General features: G+C 57.2%; 1 protein-coding gene across 1 annotated transcript; it reads right to left on the bottom strand.

The window, feature by feature from the left end:
- Window positions 1-1,856: 1,856 nt before the first annotated feature.
- Window positions 1,857-11,055, bottom strand: YKT6 (YKT6 v-SNARE homolog). The gene is made up of 7 exons (XM_019450902.2): window positions 10,805-11,055; window positions 8,587-8,669; window positions 6,393-6,493; window positions 5,342-5,446; window positions 4,990-5,055; window positions 2,778-2,879; window positions 1,857-2,144 (listed from the first exon to the last, which is right to left on the bottom strand). The coding sequence occupies exons 1-7, from the start codon at window positions 10,906-10,908 to the stop codon at window positions 2,109-2,111; spliced, it is 597 nt and encodes a 198-aa protein (XP_019306447.1). The 5' UTR covers window positions 10,909-11,055; the 3' UTR covers window positions 1,857-2,108.
- Between the last annotated feature and the right edge of the window lie 248 nt (window positions 11,056-11,303).

Raw genomic sequence — 11,303 nt, 5'->3', positions numbered from 1 at the left:
TTGGGCCTCAGGGAGACCCTGTGACCCAGCAGGTCCCGCAAGCAGAAGCTGATGCCCTCAGTCCAGCCCCAAAACCCAAGGCCACTTCTCATTTCCACAATCACAAGTGAGATTGAAGGCAAGGCTCAAGGCCACCAATGAAACAAGGCTGCACAATCCTCAGACCCTCTAACCACCAGCCACTGAGGTCATTCCCTAACCTGGGACCAGACTTGAGGCTCCTGGGCCCATAAGCGCCCAGGGAGGCACCAGACACCCCCCACGCCTGCAGAGCCTGCCTCCAGCTCCTGAGGACTTTCCACGTGTGTGGCCCTGGCTGTGGTTGCAGGGCAACTCCCCGGGCCAGTCCCCCTAATCCAGGAGTCCCGGCAGGGCTAGCCTCTGCTCCAGGGCCCCCTCCCCTGTCTCCTGCTAGACAGGTCTAGGTGAAGGGAGTTACAGCTTAGGCCTGGGGCTTAAGGACAGGAACTGCCCCAGGACCCTGCACCCGGCTTCCCGAGGAAAGGGGCCCCTGAGGCTTGAACAAAGCAGAGGACTATTGTGGAATTTCAGAAGACAAGTTTATCCAGATAAGAACCTTTCAAACAGAACAGTTAGGCAGCAGTTACTATAAAATACACTCTTTGCCAAGTGCTCTTCGCCTGCACAGGTGTGAGCCGGCCCCACCCACCCCCACCCCATCCTCCTCAGCCACCTCCAAAGCTGGAGGTGTCAGATACCACGCTGTCCTTAAGGGGAAGTCAGAGCACCCTGGGCACCATTGAGCAGGTGGGTTGGCACCTCGCTCAGGGTTGCACAGGGCAGGCTATGTTAGAGGCCGACGCAGTGCCCAGAGCCAAAAGGGCAGCTGGCAGGTACACCCATTAGGGCAGGGTCGTCAAGAAGCCATGAAGTTCCACCTTCCAGCCCAAGCAAGGGAATTCAGGGGCTGGCACTTGCTGCCAGGGCAGTGGGTGGGACCTCCTGGGTAGGGCAAGAACCAGCTCAGGGAAGGACCCCCTGGGACGGGATCTTGTTTGACACCACCCGAGGAAGGGCTCTGTGGGGAGTGGGTCCCAAGGGTGCATCGTGAGCTGGCATGCTCTGGAAGTACTTAGGACAGGGGGAGGCAGCAGGGCCTGAGGGGGCTGGCAGGTCTCATGGCGGGGGCTTGTGCCTCTGGATGGGGGGGCCTCTCAGGCAGTGCTCCTGCGGGGGTTGGGCTGGGGAGGTGCTGGCTCAGACCACACCCATGGGGCATTGGGAGGCTCGGGATGGCCGGTACCTGGTGTTGGTGCCCAGGAACAGCAGCCACAGGAAAGGCCACTTGCTAAGGCACACAGGCCCCAGGCGGTTGCTGGGACAGTCTTGTTGCCAGCGAGACAAAGGAACACGAGTTAAGAGACCACACATACTGCTGTGACCTGGTGGTCAGAGCCCAACTGAAGTTCAGGGCAGATGATCCCCCATGCCCTGCGCCCCTGCAGGCATTTCTGTGCAATGTAACGGATAGGTAGTGCCCTCAGCAAAAGGTCAATTCAGCAGAAGTGCAAAGGTACCCCAGAATCCGTGAAGCCTGGTGACCATCGCCTCCCACCGTGGACCTTGGCCCAAAGCACTGGCCTACACCCTGCTTGCCCCGACCCCTCACGCCCACCCACAGTGGGTTTCCCGAGATCCGAGCCCCAGGTCTGTGCCCCCAGCCCTGCAGTCAGGCCTCCCCTCGGCCTACTGCAGAGTTAAAACAATCCGGGCACAGATACAACCCAAAGGCAGACTAAGGCCCGACAAGGTTGGCTCCGACCTGCTGGGGGCCTCGCCCAGGTCAGGGGCCCACGGGTCTTCCCAGGGGTGAGAGACGAGCCCGTCAGCATCCGTGTGAGTCACTCAAGAGTTTATGGTTTCATCTGGCCCAATAATACATCCCTGGGGGCCTCAAACCATCTTTTCAAAAATCACCAGGCATGTAAATTTGAATGTTCCCCACCCCCAGGCCGTTCTGCGACCCCTCGGTCCCTGCCAAGGGCTCCAGGGGTGCAGAGTCTTCCTGTGGTGGCTCTGCTTCTCCAGGGACTGTGGTTCTGATGCGAATGACTGGCGTTTGGCCCAGGGGCCTCTGCGCGCTGCTGTCACATTACTGCACAGCATGAGTTCTGCTTCCGGGCCTTGAAAGAAACAAACAGGAGCTGGAGAGGATGGAGGCCACCAGCAGCCCCACCAGGGCACACGCGGCGGGGGGACCCCGTGGGGCTCCAGGAATCGGACTGCTGAGCCGGCTGGAGGACCTGGGGGCACCTCAGAGAGGCGGGCCTCCATCGGTGAGGGGGAGGGAGAGCGAGGCCGTGTGAGGCAGCCTGAGTGTCTGACTTTGGCCCAGTCTGTGTCCCCAGGTGCTATCGGACAACACGTGTGGAGGTGGTACCGAGAATGTCTTCAGAGGACCGGATAGATCCCCTCTCTTGCCCCCAGACTCCACAGGCCAGGCCCCTCCCAAGCTCACAGGAAAGCCCATGTGTAAACTCAGCCCCACCGCCATCCAGACAGCAAAGCACCTCTGTTGCAGGGAGACAACGGAGGCAAAAGAGCCTCTTTGAGAAGACTGAGCACCGATATGCTCTGCGAGTGGCGGGACCAGGAGCTGAGCAGACCCACCCTCCTGCGGCGCCTGATGAGCCTGCCTGCCGCTGCTGCCAGGCCTCGGCCACCTCCTGTGCTCTCCCCACATGTCACTGAACGTCCCGAAGGCTCATGCGGTAGAGCCCGAGGGAGGGGTGCCCAGAGCCAGGGCCGGTGCTCACCGTTTTATAGAAGGCTTTAGACTGTGTCCCCAGCACTTCAGACTTGGACACCAGGTCATCTAGTTTCTCCCCCCGCTCCAGCAGAGACTCCATGGTGTTGTGCTGCAGGGTCAGAGAAGAGAACACTCTGATGTTCACAGAGCAGGTGGACGTGAGTCCCTCCTGAAGCTCAACCACAGGGAGTGCGTCTCCCTTGGGCTCCTCCCTACCATGCGTCAGCCGTGTCCCAGACTTACGGATGGAACAGGACCTAGTGACTGTCCCACGGGGTGCCCACAGCACAGGCTGAGACAAGCATGCTCCAGAAGTCACTTATACCCGCCCTCACACACATGTATTCCCACCAGACAGACTGCGCCTCACCTTCCTGAAAGGACCTGTGTTTACATGTGAGCACTCAGGGAGCGGCCGCACCCACAGACCTGATCTCGGGGTGAAGGAACGAGGCCCTCACAAGAGACCCCTGCCCTGGGGCCACCAGGAAGTGGCCGGCTCGCTTCCAGCCCAGATGGCCATTGCTGGAGCGGCCACAGGGCCCCCGGAGACCTCTTCAACGGGAGCGGCAGGAACCCAGGCACACGAGCATGAAACACGCAGACCCAAGAATGAGCAATGATGTGCTTCATCTCTACGTGCAGCTGAACAGCTTAGGTTCTCACCACGGAAGTTAACCAGATGAAGACACGGAAGGGAAGAATGGCAGGACCAGAGACACGATTTTTGTAGCCAGAATAGGGCCGGGGCTCGGTTAGAAGCCGTGGGGGAGCAGGCGGTACAGGATGCACACACCTCAAGACTGCCATGTCTTGCTTTCCTTCCTGAGCCTCAGAACCACATTACTTGAAGCGTGGTCCCGAACACTTGGGTCCTGCCCAGACCCGAGTCCAGCCCCAGGGGACACCTGTGTGCACGAAAGCTGAGCTGGTGTTGGCAGGAGTTTTATGTCTGGGCAGGGTTTTCCCCGGGCACCTTTTCTGGGCTTTTGCATCCACTCAGTCAGGGATCATGAGCCGCTGGGCATTGGTGGCCTAAGCATGGCGCTGCACTGGGGTCAGGGGTATAGAGATAAGGACGAGGGAAAAGCCCCCAGTCGTGACAGCTCACATGCTAGTCAAGGAGACGCATGAACAAGTAGTGACCACGCGGTGGCATCCTGGAGGCCTGTGCACAGGGGCACCAGCAGGGATGCCAGGCAGGAAAGGGAGGCCATGAGACCGTGGGGCCGTGCCAGGGAGCCTACAGGTGGCCCCACAGCTGTCCTGAGACGGGCTGAGGAGCTACGAGCAGAGGGTGACATAGCGATGGTCACTGTCTGCTGGACAGACTAGTGGCAGGCAGGAAGCGAGGGACCAGGTGTGAGGCAGAGGCCACAAGACCAAACTTGAAGTGAAAACAGATGCCTCAAGAGCCGAAGGCAGATCAAAGCTTAAAAAAACAAAAAGACAAACAAAAAAAGTGCAGGGAGAAGCTGAAGCTAAGGTTACAAACCAGGAGGTCTCAGGCAGGATGCAAATTCCTGGTCTCCTGGCTGGGGCCTGACGACCCTACATCTGTCTTTAGTCAGCACTGGTAGCTGTCCCCACAGCCCACACCCCGTAAGGGAGGCACCTGCTGGGCTTGGAGACAAAGTACCGAAGGCACCAGCACAGGGAAGGAGAGCCACAGAACTCAGGCCATCACAACCAGTAACTGCCAGAGGGGAGTGTTGGGGGGGGGGGGGGGGGGGGGACCACACTGGTGCTCCACATGGACCCCTCACAACAGGCAGGAGGGCTAGGCCTGGCCTTGCCTAAGCCAGTCTGGCTTCGAGGCCTTGGATGCACAGGGAGAGGCGGGCAAACACCCCCTTCAGAAAAGAGCTTGGGGAGGCACCTGGGATGCTCAGTTGGTGAAGCGTCAGACTTCAGCTCAGGTCATGATCTCGCGGTTCGTGGGTTTGAGCCTCATATCAGGCTCCATGCTAACAGCTCGGAGCCTGGATCCTGCTTCAGATGCTGTGTCTCCCTCTCTCTCTGCCCCTCCCCCACTTGTGCTCTACCTCTCTCTCTCTCTCTCTCCCCCTCTCAAAAATAAATATTAGGAAAAAAAAAAAAAAAAAAAAAGAAAGAAAAGCGCTTGGACTAGGACTCCCAACAAGCCTTGATGGTGTGCACGGTGGCCACCAGGCTTTCTGCCCCCAGCTTTGGGACATGCTGGCCCCCGCTCTGCTTACCAGAATGATTTTGGTCTCATCCAGCTCAGCCTGCACCTTACTCATGGGGTCAGCTTCTCGGGGGTTCTAGGGGAAGAGCCAAGAATAACATCAGGACCATTTGGAAACAAAGCTCAACCCAACTGAGCTAGAAACACTTTCCCAAGTTAAAAACCCTCAGGCTGCTTAAACACAGGACAGAGAAATGGAAGCCTGCTGTGGGGCTCAGGTTCCAGGTCTTAACGTGGGCCCCTGGATGTTTCAGAGGGATGTCGACACCAAGGCTGCCTGGAGTCACCTACAGCCACGGCCATCAGGGCTGCCGGCTTTCCTGTGCCACAGGGCCTCTCCTCGGGGCGATTAGACACCCTACCTGGTATCGACTGAGGTGGCCATCTAGGGCCGTGTAGTGAATTGTAGCAGGGGATCCGACTGGCCACTCTATCCTGTCCACCTGCTTGGAGAATTCGTCTAGTACCTGCAAGACAGAAGAGTGCATCAGCACCATCACAGCTACAGGGCTTCAATGGACAGCCTCACCCAAGAGAGGCTGGCAGGCCTGGGAGGAGGGAAGAGGAGGACAGCTAGTGGCCAGGGGCACATTGAAGCTCGAATTATAAGTATTCTGGTAATTAAATACGAACTGTACCCAGCCTGAGATGAACCTCATCTGGAGAATGATAAAAGCATCTGAATTTTAAAGATTTCTGCTTTGACGCGGCCATAAAAATTCTAGAAGAAAAGGTACTGGCCCTCTTTTTCCAAAACAGTTCTTCAAAAGGGAACTGGATCCTTCCGATTTAAGTGACCACCAGATTTCACAGGCTTGTAAGTGCACTGTGCTGTGGGAGGCTAGGGGCCAGAGCCCGTAAACAGGGGTTTACGGTAAGTGTTGCTTAAAGGACTGATGGACACACAGGCGCTGGACCCATGTGGGGAAGGAGCGCCCATCACTGCAGCACGGGCAGAAGCACGGAGGTGGGAGGGCCCACTGTGTGCAGGGACAACCTGACGGAGGGGAGGCAGCCACAGAGCAGGGCACAGAGTCCAGTGTGGCTCAGAGGAGCCACAATCACCATTGCTGAGGGCAGAGGCAGGAAGAGAGTGGCCAGAGGACTGGCAGGGGCAAGAACACAGCCAGAGCTGGCCCTAGAGCCCATCCCAGGAGTAGGCTGTGATGCTGAGGCAGACAGGGTGAGTCAAGGTGGCACTTGGGGACATGAGCCCAGACATGGGAGGGATGACAGACAGAAATCAGTGCCAGGGAAAAAACTGGGAAGGGATGCCAGACTGTCTCTTGGTTTAGGGCCAAGAAAAAACGGCTGAAAATGGGTTGATTAGGGACACACTACTTCATCCCCTGTAACTCGGGCACTGACCCCACTTGTCGATCCGAGCCCAGTCCAGCCACACTGCAAACTCACCTTCTCCAGCAAGGTAAAGGCCACCCGGGACGGATATTCACTGTCAGCAATGACCACCCCTGCAAGGCTGTCGTTTCGCACGTAGACGTGGCACAGATATTCTGAGGAGAAGTCAGACACGCATGTGGTAACTTGAGGCCCTTAGACGTTTTCAGCCCTGATCATCAAAGCATCACAGTGCTGAGCCCTTGCCTTCTGGATCAATGAAGCTTGCACGAACAGTGCATAACGGAGCTCTGCAACCAGCATGACCCAATGTCTGCTTTAGGACGAGCCAAGGCCCAGGGACCCAGTGTGCAAAGCCAGGGGAGCAGAAAACATCCCAGGCAACACGGTCCCAGGTGTGTTTCTAAGTTCCATCCTGAGCTCTAGATCAGGCCTGCCCGCAACTCAGGGAACTGCATGTCTCAGGCTCCATTCTGTTTCCAAGCTGAAGAGACCCTGGAAGAGACAAATAGCCTCCAATTTCTTAAAAAAATCCCAATGCACTTGCCTGGGGCGCTCAGTCAATTGAGTGTCAGACTTCGGCTCAGGTCATGATCTCACAGCTTGTGGGTTTGAGCCCCACGTCCGGCTGTGTGCTGACAGCCTAGAGCCTGGGGACTGCTTCAGATTCTGTGTCTCCCTCTGCCTATCCCCTGCTCTCCCTCTCGCTCTTAAAATAAATAAACTTAAAAAAAAAGAGAGGCACCTGGGTGGCTCAGTCGGTTAAGCATCTGACTTCAGTTCAGGTCATAATCTCGCGGTTTGTGGGTTCAATCCCCCTGTTGGGCTCTGTGCTGATAGCTCAGAGCCTGGAGCCTGCTTCGGACCCTGTGTCTCCCTCTCTCTCTGCCCCTCTCACACTCGTGCACGCGCTCTCTTGCTGTCTCTCAAAAATAAATATAAAAAAAATTTAAACATTCCTATAAAAGTGTCCTCGAATCAGGAAATCACCTCTCGGGGCCTCAGGTTCCTCATTACGGGAATCCTGGCCTGTTGTGTTCTGTGCTGGACTGGAGGGCGTAAGGGAGGGAGAGGAGAGGGGAGGACAGTGGAGAGAAGGTCCATCTACAAAAACATGAGTCCCTGCTGCCTATGGATTCCTGTGCCAAAGCCATCAAGTTATCCAAAGGTACAGTCTGTACAAGAGCTTCTGCAAAACATTCATTAACTAGGATATGAATTTTTGTCATTTTACAAAGGATTCGAAGACGATGCAGCTAACCACACCCCACAGTAAAAGGGATGTGAGAGCAACAGCTGACAAATAAGAAGCTTCTTGTCCTTAAGACGCTCAAGCACCGGACCCTGGCACAAACAAACAAAAACAACAAAAGGGGAGGAGGTGAGATCGTGAGCTCTGCAATCAAGAAAGGGCAGAGATAAAGGAGAGCGGGGTGGGGGACGGGACCATCACCGACACTCTCCAGGCTTTGTCTGCACTCCCAGACAAACGCGAACCGAAAGGTTCAAACGCGAACCGAAATGTATGCATCTGCAGAACTGGAGACGCTGGACCAGTGCAGATGGAACATTTCTAAGAAAACTGGGAAGGCAGACATGGCCTGAGGAAACCAGACTATTTCCATGTTCACGATCCAATTTCACTCCTGCGTCGTGAAAGGTACCAGGATCTCATGCAGAACAGACGCACCACCAGGATGGTGACCGGGCCTCCAGGTCACAAGACCAGGGCAGCACCGTGCGACGGGCGTCTCTGCCCAGTGAGGTTCATGTGATGTGTCTATACGACACGTCTGTCTTTCCTGATCGGTCTGTACAACATATGCCTCTACGATAAAAGCCTGAAGACTCTCACGGGAAACCTGAATTGTGAACAAGTAAAAATACTGGCCAAGAGAAAAACAGGATGAGTTTTCGGATTCCTGGTCCAAAACCTAAGGAGCACAGGACGTGGTATTACCTCAACAGGGCTGGTTGCAAATCCTTTTTTGAGATGTGTCCAGCTCTGGAGGGAAAGAGAAGGATTCAGGAAGGCCGTGTACAGCTCCAAGAGTCAGACCCTCACCTGAAGCAGGTGTGAGCTACAGGGGCACACTGACTTGGGCGGCTCAGATGGCAGCAGTGGGCTCAGCATCGTGTGCAAGCAGAAGGAAGAGGAGGGAAGAAGGGCAGGCCGGCAGTGTGCAGAGAGCCACGGGCTGCCTGAGGCGTGATGGGATGCACACCAGGGAGGGGGCGGTCCTCTTACCTTGTTCTTTGACTGAAGCTCTGCTGCCCTTGGCCGAGCGCTCCACGATCAGCTGACTCGTGAAGGTCATGAACTCCTGAACACTAAGAAACATAACACAGATTACCTCCTCCTGTCACCTTGTCACTGGCACAATGGAAGGTGACCTCTGAGCTTGGACACTAAGGAGCTAGTGTTTCTTGGCTTCACTCGTTGCCTTCCGGGCCTCGGCGACAAGCGATAAACGTGGTTTTGTTACTAATTGCCCTGACCATTCACACCACACCTGCTGCTCCTAGCGCGCCAGACAACCCACTTCCAGACCTCTGGGGCACCTACTGCAGGCTTCCAGGATGCTGACGCTGTGGTCAGCAGAGGCCCTCGGACACAGGGAGAAGCAGGAGGCAGCAGACACGCAACCAGGTGGGCTGCCGCACACGCCAGACATTGAGGCAGGATGCACACACGCCGTGGACACGGCCGAGGGCACAGAACCCGGCCTAGGGTGCGCTGGGTCATCTGAGGTACGTCATCCAGGCTACTCGGAGACAATGGCTTGGCCGAGACCAGGAAATGATTTGTACCAGGGCCGTCGGACAGAGAGATGCGGCCGGAATGGAAGAATCACAGGTGACAACAGTGCAGCCAGAGGGACAGGGGCCAACAGGAAGCCTGTGACTGGGACTGCCATGCAGGGGGCCATGTGGCGTGAGGATCTCCGACCCTGCGGTGGACGTCCTCGGCTGGGACCCCAGCTCCACCATGTGCGAGATGTGTGACCTCCAAGCAAGTTACCTGCGGCACTGTGCCTCAACTAGGAAATCCAGATTCGCTATGATGGTCACACGAGTGCAAAGCACCATGCCTGGCGCACAGCAGCACTTGCTCCATCACCCTGAGAGAGTGATAGGATGGAAACAATCCCACAGAAAAGACGTCTCCAAACAAGGAAGTCCTTGCAATAAAACCAACCAGAGACAGAGCTCATAGCAGGACTGTCACCAGACAGAGGAGAAGTTACACTCTCGCAAAAGTCTGCACACAGAGGCAGAAAAACAGGGGAACCATCTGAAGGTTTCACAACCTGGGGTCTGGTCATCGTGAGGCAGGAAGGATGGGAAAAAGCTAGATCATCCACTGCCTTAAGAGGATGTGCCTAGAGTGCTGCAGCTGTGCTCGCCACCAGAAACCGGTCCAGGAGCCCTCACCAGTGAGGTCACAGTCCCACAGTGAAATCTCTGAGGACCCTCCGTAGACAAGGGCCGGGAGAAAGAAAAGGAACCACTTGGCCAAGCTGGCACCGAACATCACAGACAAGCAGAGAATGGAGACCACAGTAAAGGAAACCGAGTATCAAGAAGGTGCTTCACTAAGGACCCAAAACAAGCCGAACATTTTACAAAACAACAACAGAAACGGTTTTAGATTCTGCCAGCAAAGCCCTCTCATCAGGAACAGGAACTGTTGAATTCCGAGTCCAGACAATAGCGTCCACTAGCCCCCGGGGCCGTGTGGCCACAGACATGGACCCTGGAGGGTCCTCCCCCTTCTGTGCCTGAGTCACCCAGCCCACCCACGATGGGCTGCAAGTGTCTGCTGTGTCTTCAACACAGTTTCCTGCTACTAAAGCGTCCAGAAACAGGAGAAGCCTATAGGCCTACACATCCCACGCTTCCTTCCAAATCCTCAGCGCAGACCCTTTGGCCCCATCAGGGCTCCACTGGAAGCAGCACACAGTGAGTCCTGGCTGGTTTCTCCAGGCCTCAGTGACTCCGTTGACAAAACGGAGTACGCAGATTATACCAATAACCTTCCCACGGAATCGCTGGGAAAGCCCATCAGATAGCCTAAGCGGCTCCCAAGGTGTGGCGCCCAAGCTGCCTAGGTTGGAATACAGACCTCTGGGCCCCAACCCTCTAGTTCGGGACGTCTGGGTGTGAACCTGGGAATCTGCACTTTTTCCAAGGCCCCTGATAATTTTACAACGACAAGAATACGTAAAACAGCGAGCACGGGAATAATGTTCTAGAATAGCATAAGTCTTTTATCCAGCGAAACGAAGATGATTCCTCGAAGGCACAGTCCCCAGACCGAGGAAGAGGCCATCGTCGCGCTCCTCCCAAGGAGGCCGGGCCCCGCCGCCCACCCCCGCCCTCCGGGCCTCCCCCCGTCCTCCCCCGCCCCCCAGGCCTCCCCCCTCCCACCCCGCCCCCTTGGCCTCCCCGCCCGGGCCGCTCACCTGGACCTCTGGAAGAAGCTGAAGGAGGACACGTCGTACGCGGCTTTGAGCAGCACCGCCTTGGGCTCGCCTTTGTACAGGACGCTGAGGCTGTACAGCTTCATGGCGCCGCGCCCTCGGACCGCCCGCCCGGCCGCGGGACCGGCTCGCACCGAGCAGCGCGGCCGCCGCCCCCGACGACCGCCGCCGGCTGCTGACGGGTCCGATGCCGGCTTCCCCGCCTGGCGCAGGGTTCGCTTCCGGTTCCGGCCGGGTGCCACCGCCCCAGTCCCGGCGGAGGGATTTCGTGCCCCGGATGCAGATAGGCACGGCCGGAAACACGAAGGCTGAAGGATGAGGGCGCAGGCAGGCGGCGCGGGGCAGGCGCAAGCGCAGAACTTCTGCCCCGCCCCCTCCGGCCTGTGTAGGGCCACCCTCTCCCTGTGGGGGTGTCCCGCCCTCTCCCTGTGGGCGTGCCCCGTCCGCTCCCGGGCCGCCCTGTCCCTCGTGGGCCTCCCCT

This window comes from Panthera pardus, unplaced genomic scaffold, assembly GCF_024362965.1.
Source record: "Panthera pardus isolate Hobbes unplaced genomic scaffold, ASM2436296v1 HiC_scaffold_8, whole genome shotgun sequence".
NCBI classification, from domain to species: Eukaryota; Metazoa; Chordata; class Mammalia; order Carnivora; family Felidae; genus Panthera; species Panthera pardus.
Note: the sequence above shows the minus strand (reverse complement) of the source record. Positions and strands in the feature narration are given on the sequence as shown.

Bases quoted from the DNA above. Each gene is read 5' to 3' on its own strand.
- YKT6 (XM_019450902.2), bottom strand. From the start codon at position 10,908: ATGAAGCTGTACAGCCTCAGCGTCCTGTACAAAGGCGAGCCCAAGGCG. The intron at 5,447-6,392 runs GTGAGTTTGCAG...TCTGTCTTGCAG, and splicing joins CCTTTACCTTGCTGGAGAAG to GTACTAGACGAATTCTCCAA. The intron at 5,056-5,341 runs GTAGGGTGTCTA...CTCTTCCCCTAG, and splicing joins GCCACCTCAGTCGATACCAG to AACCCCCGAGAAGCTGACCC.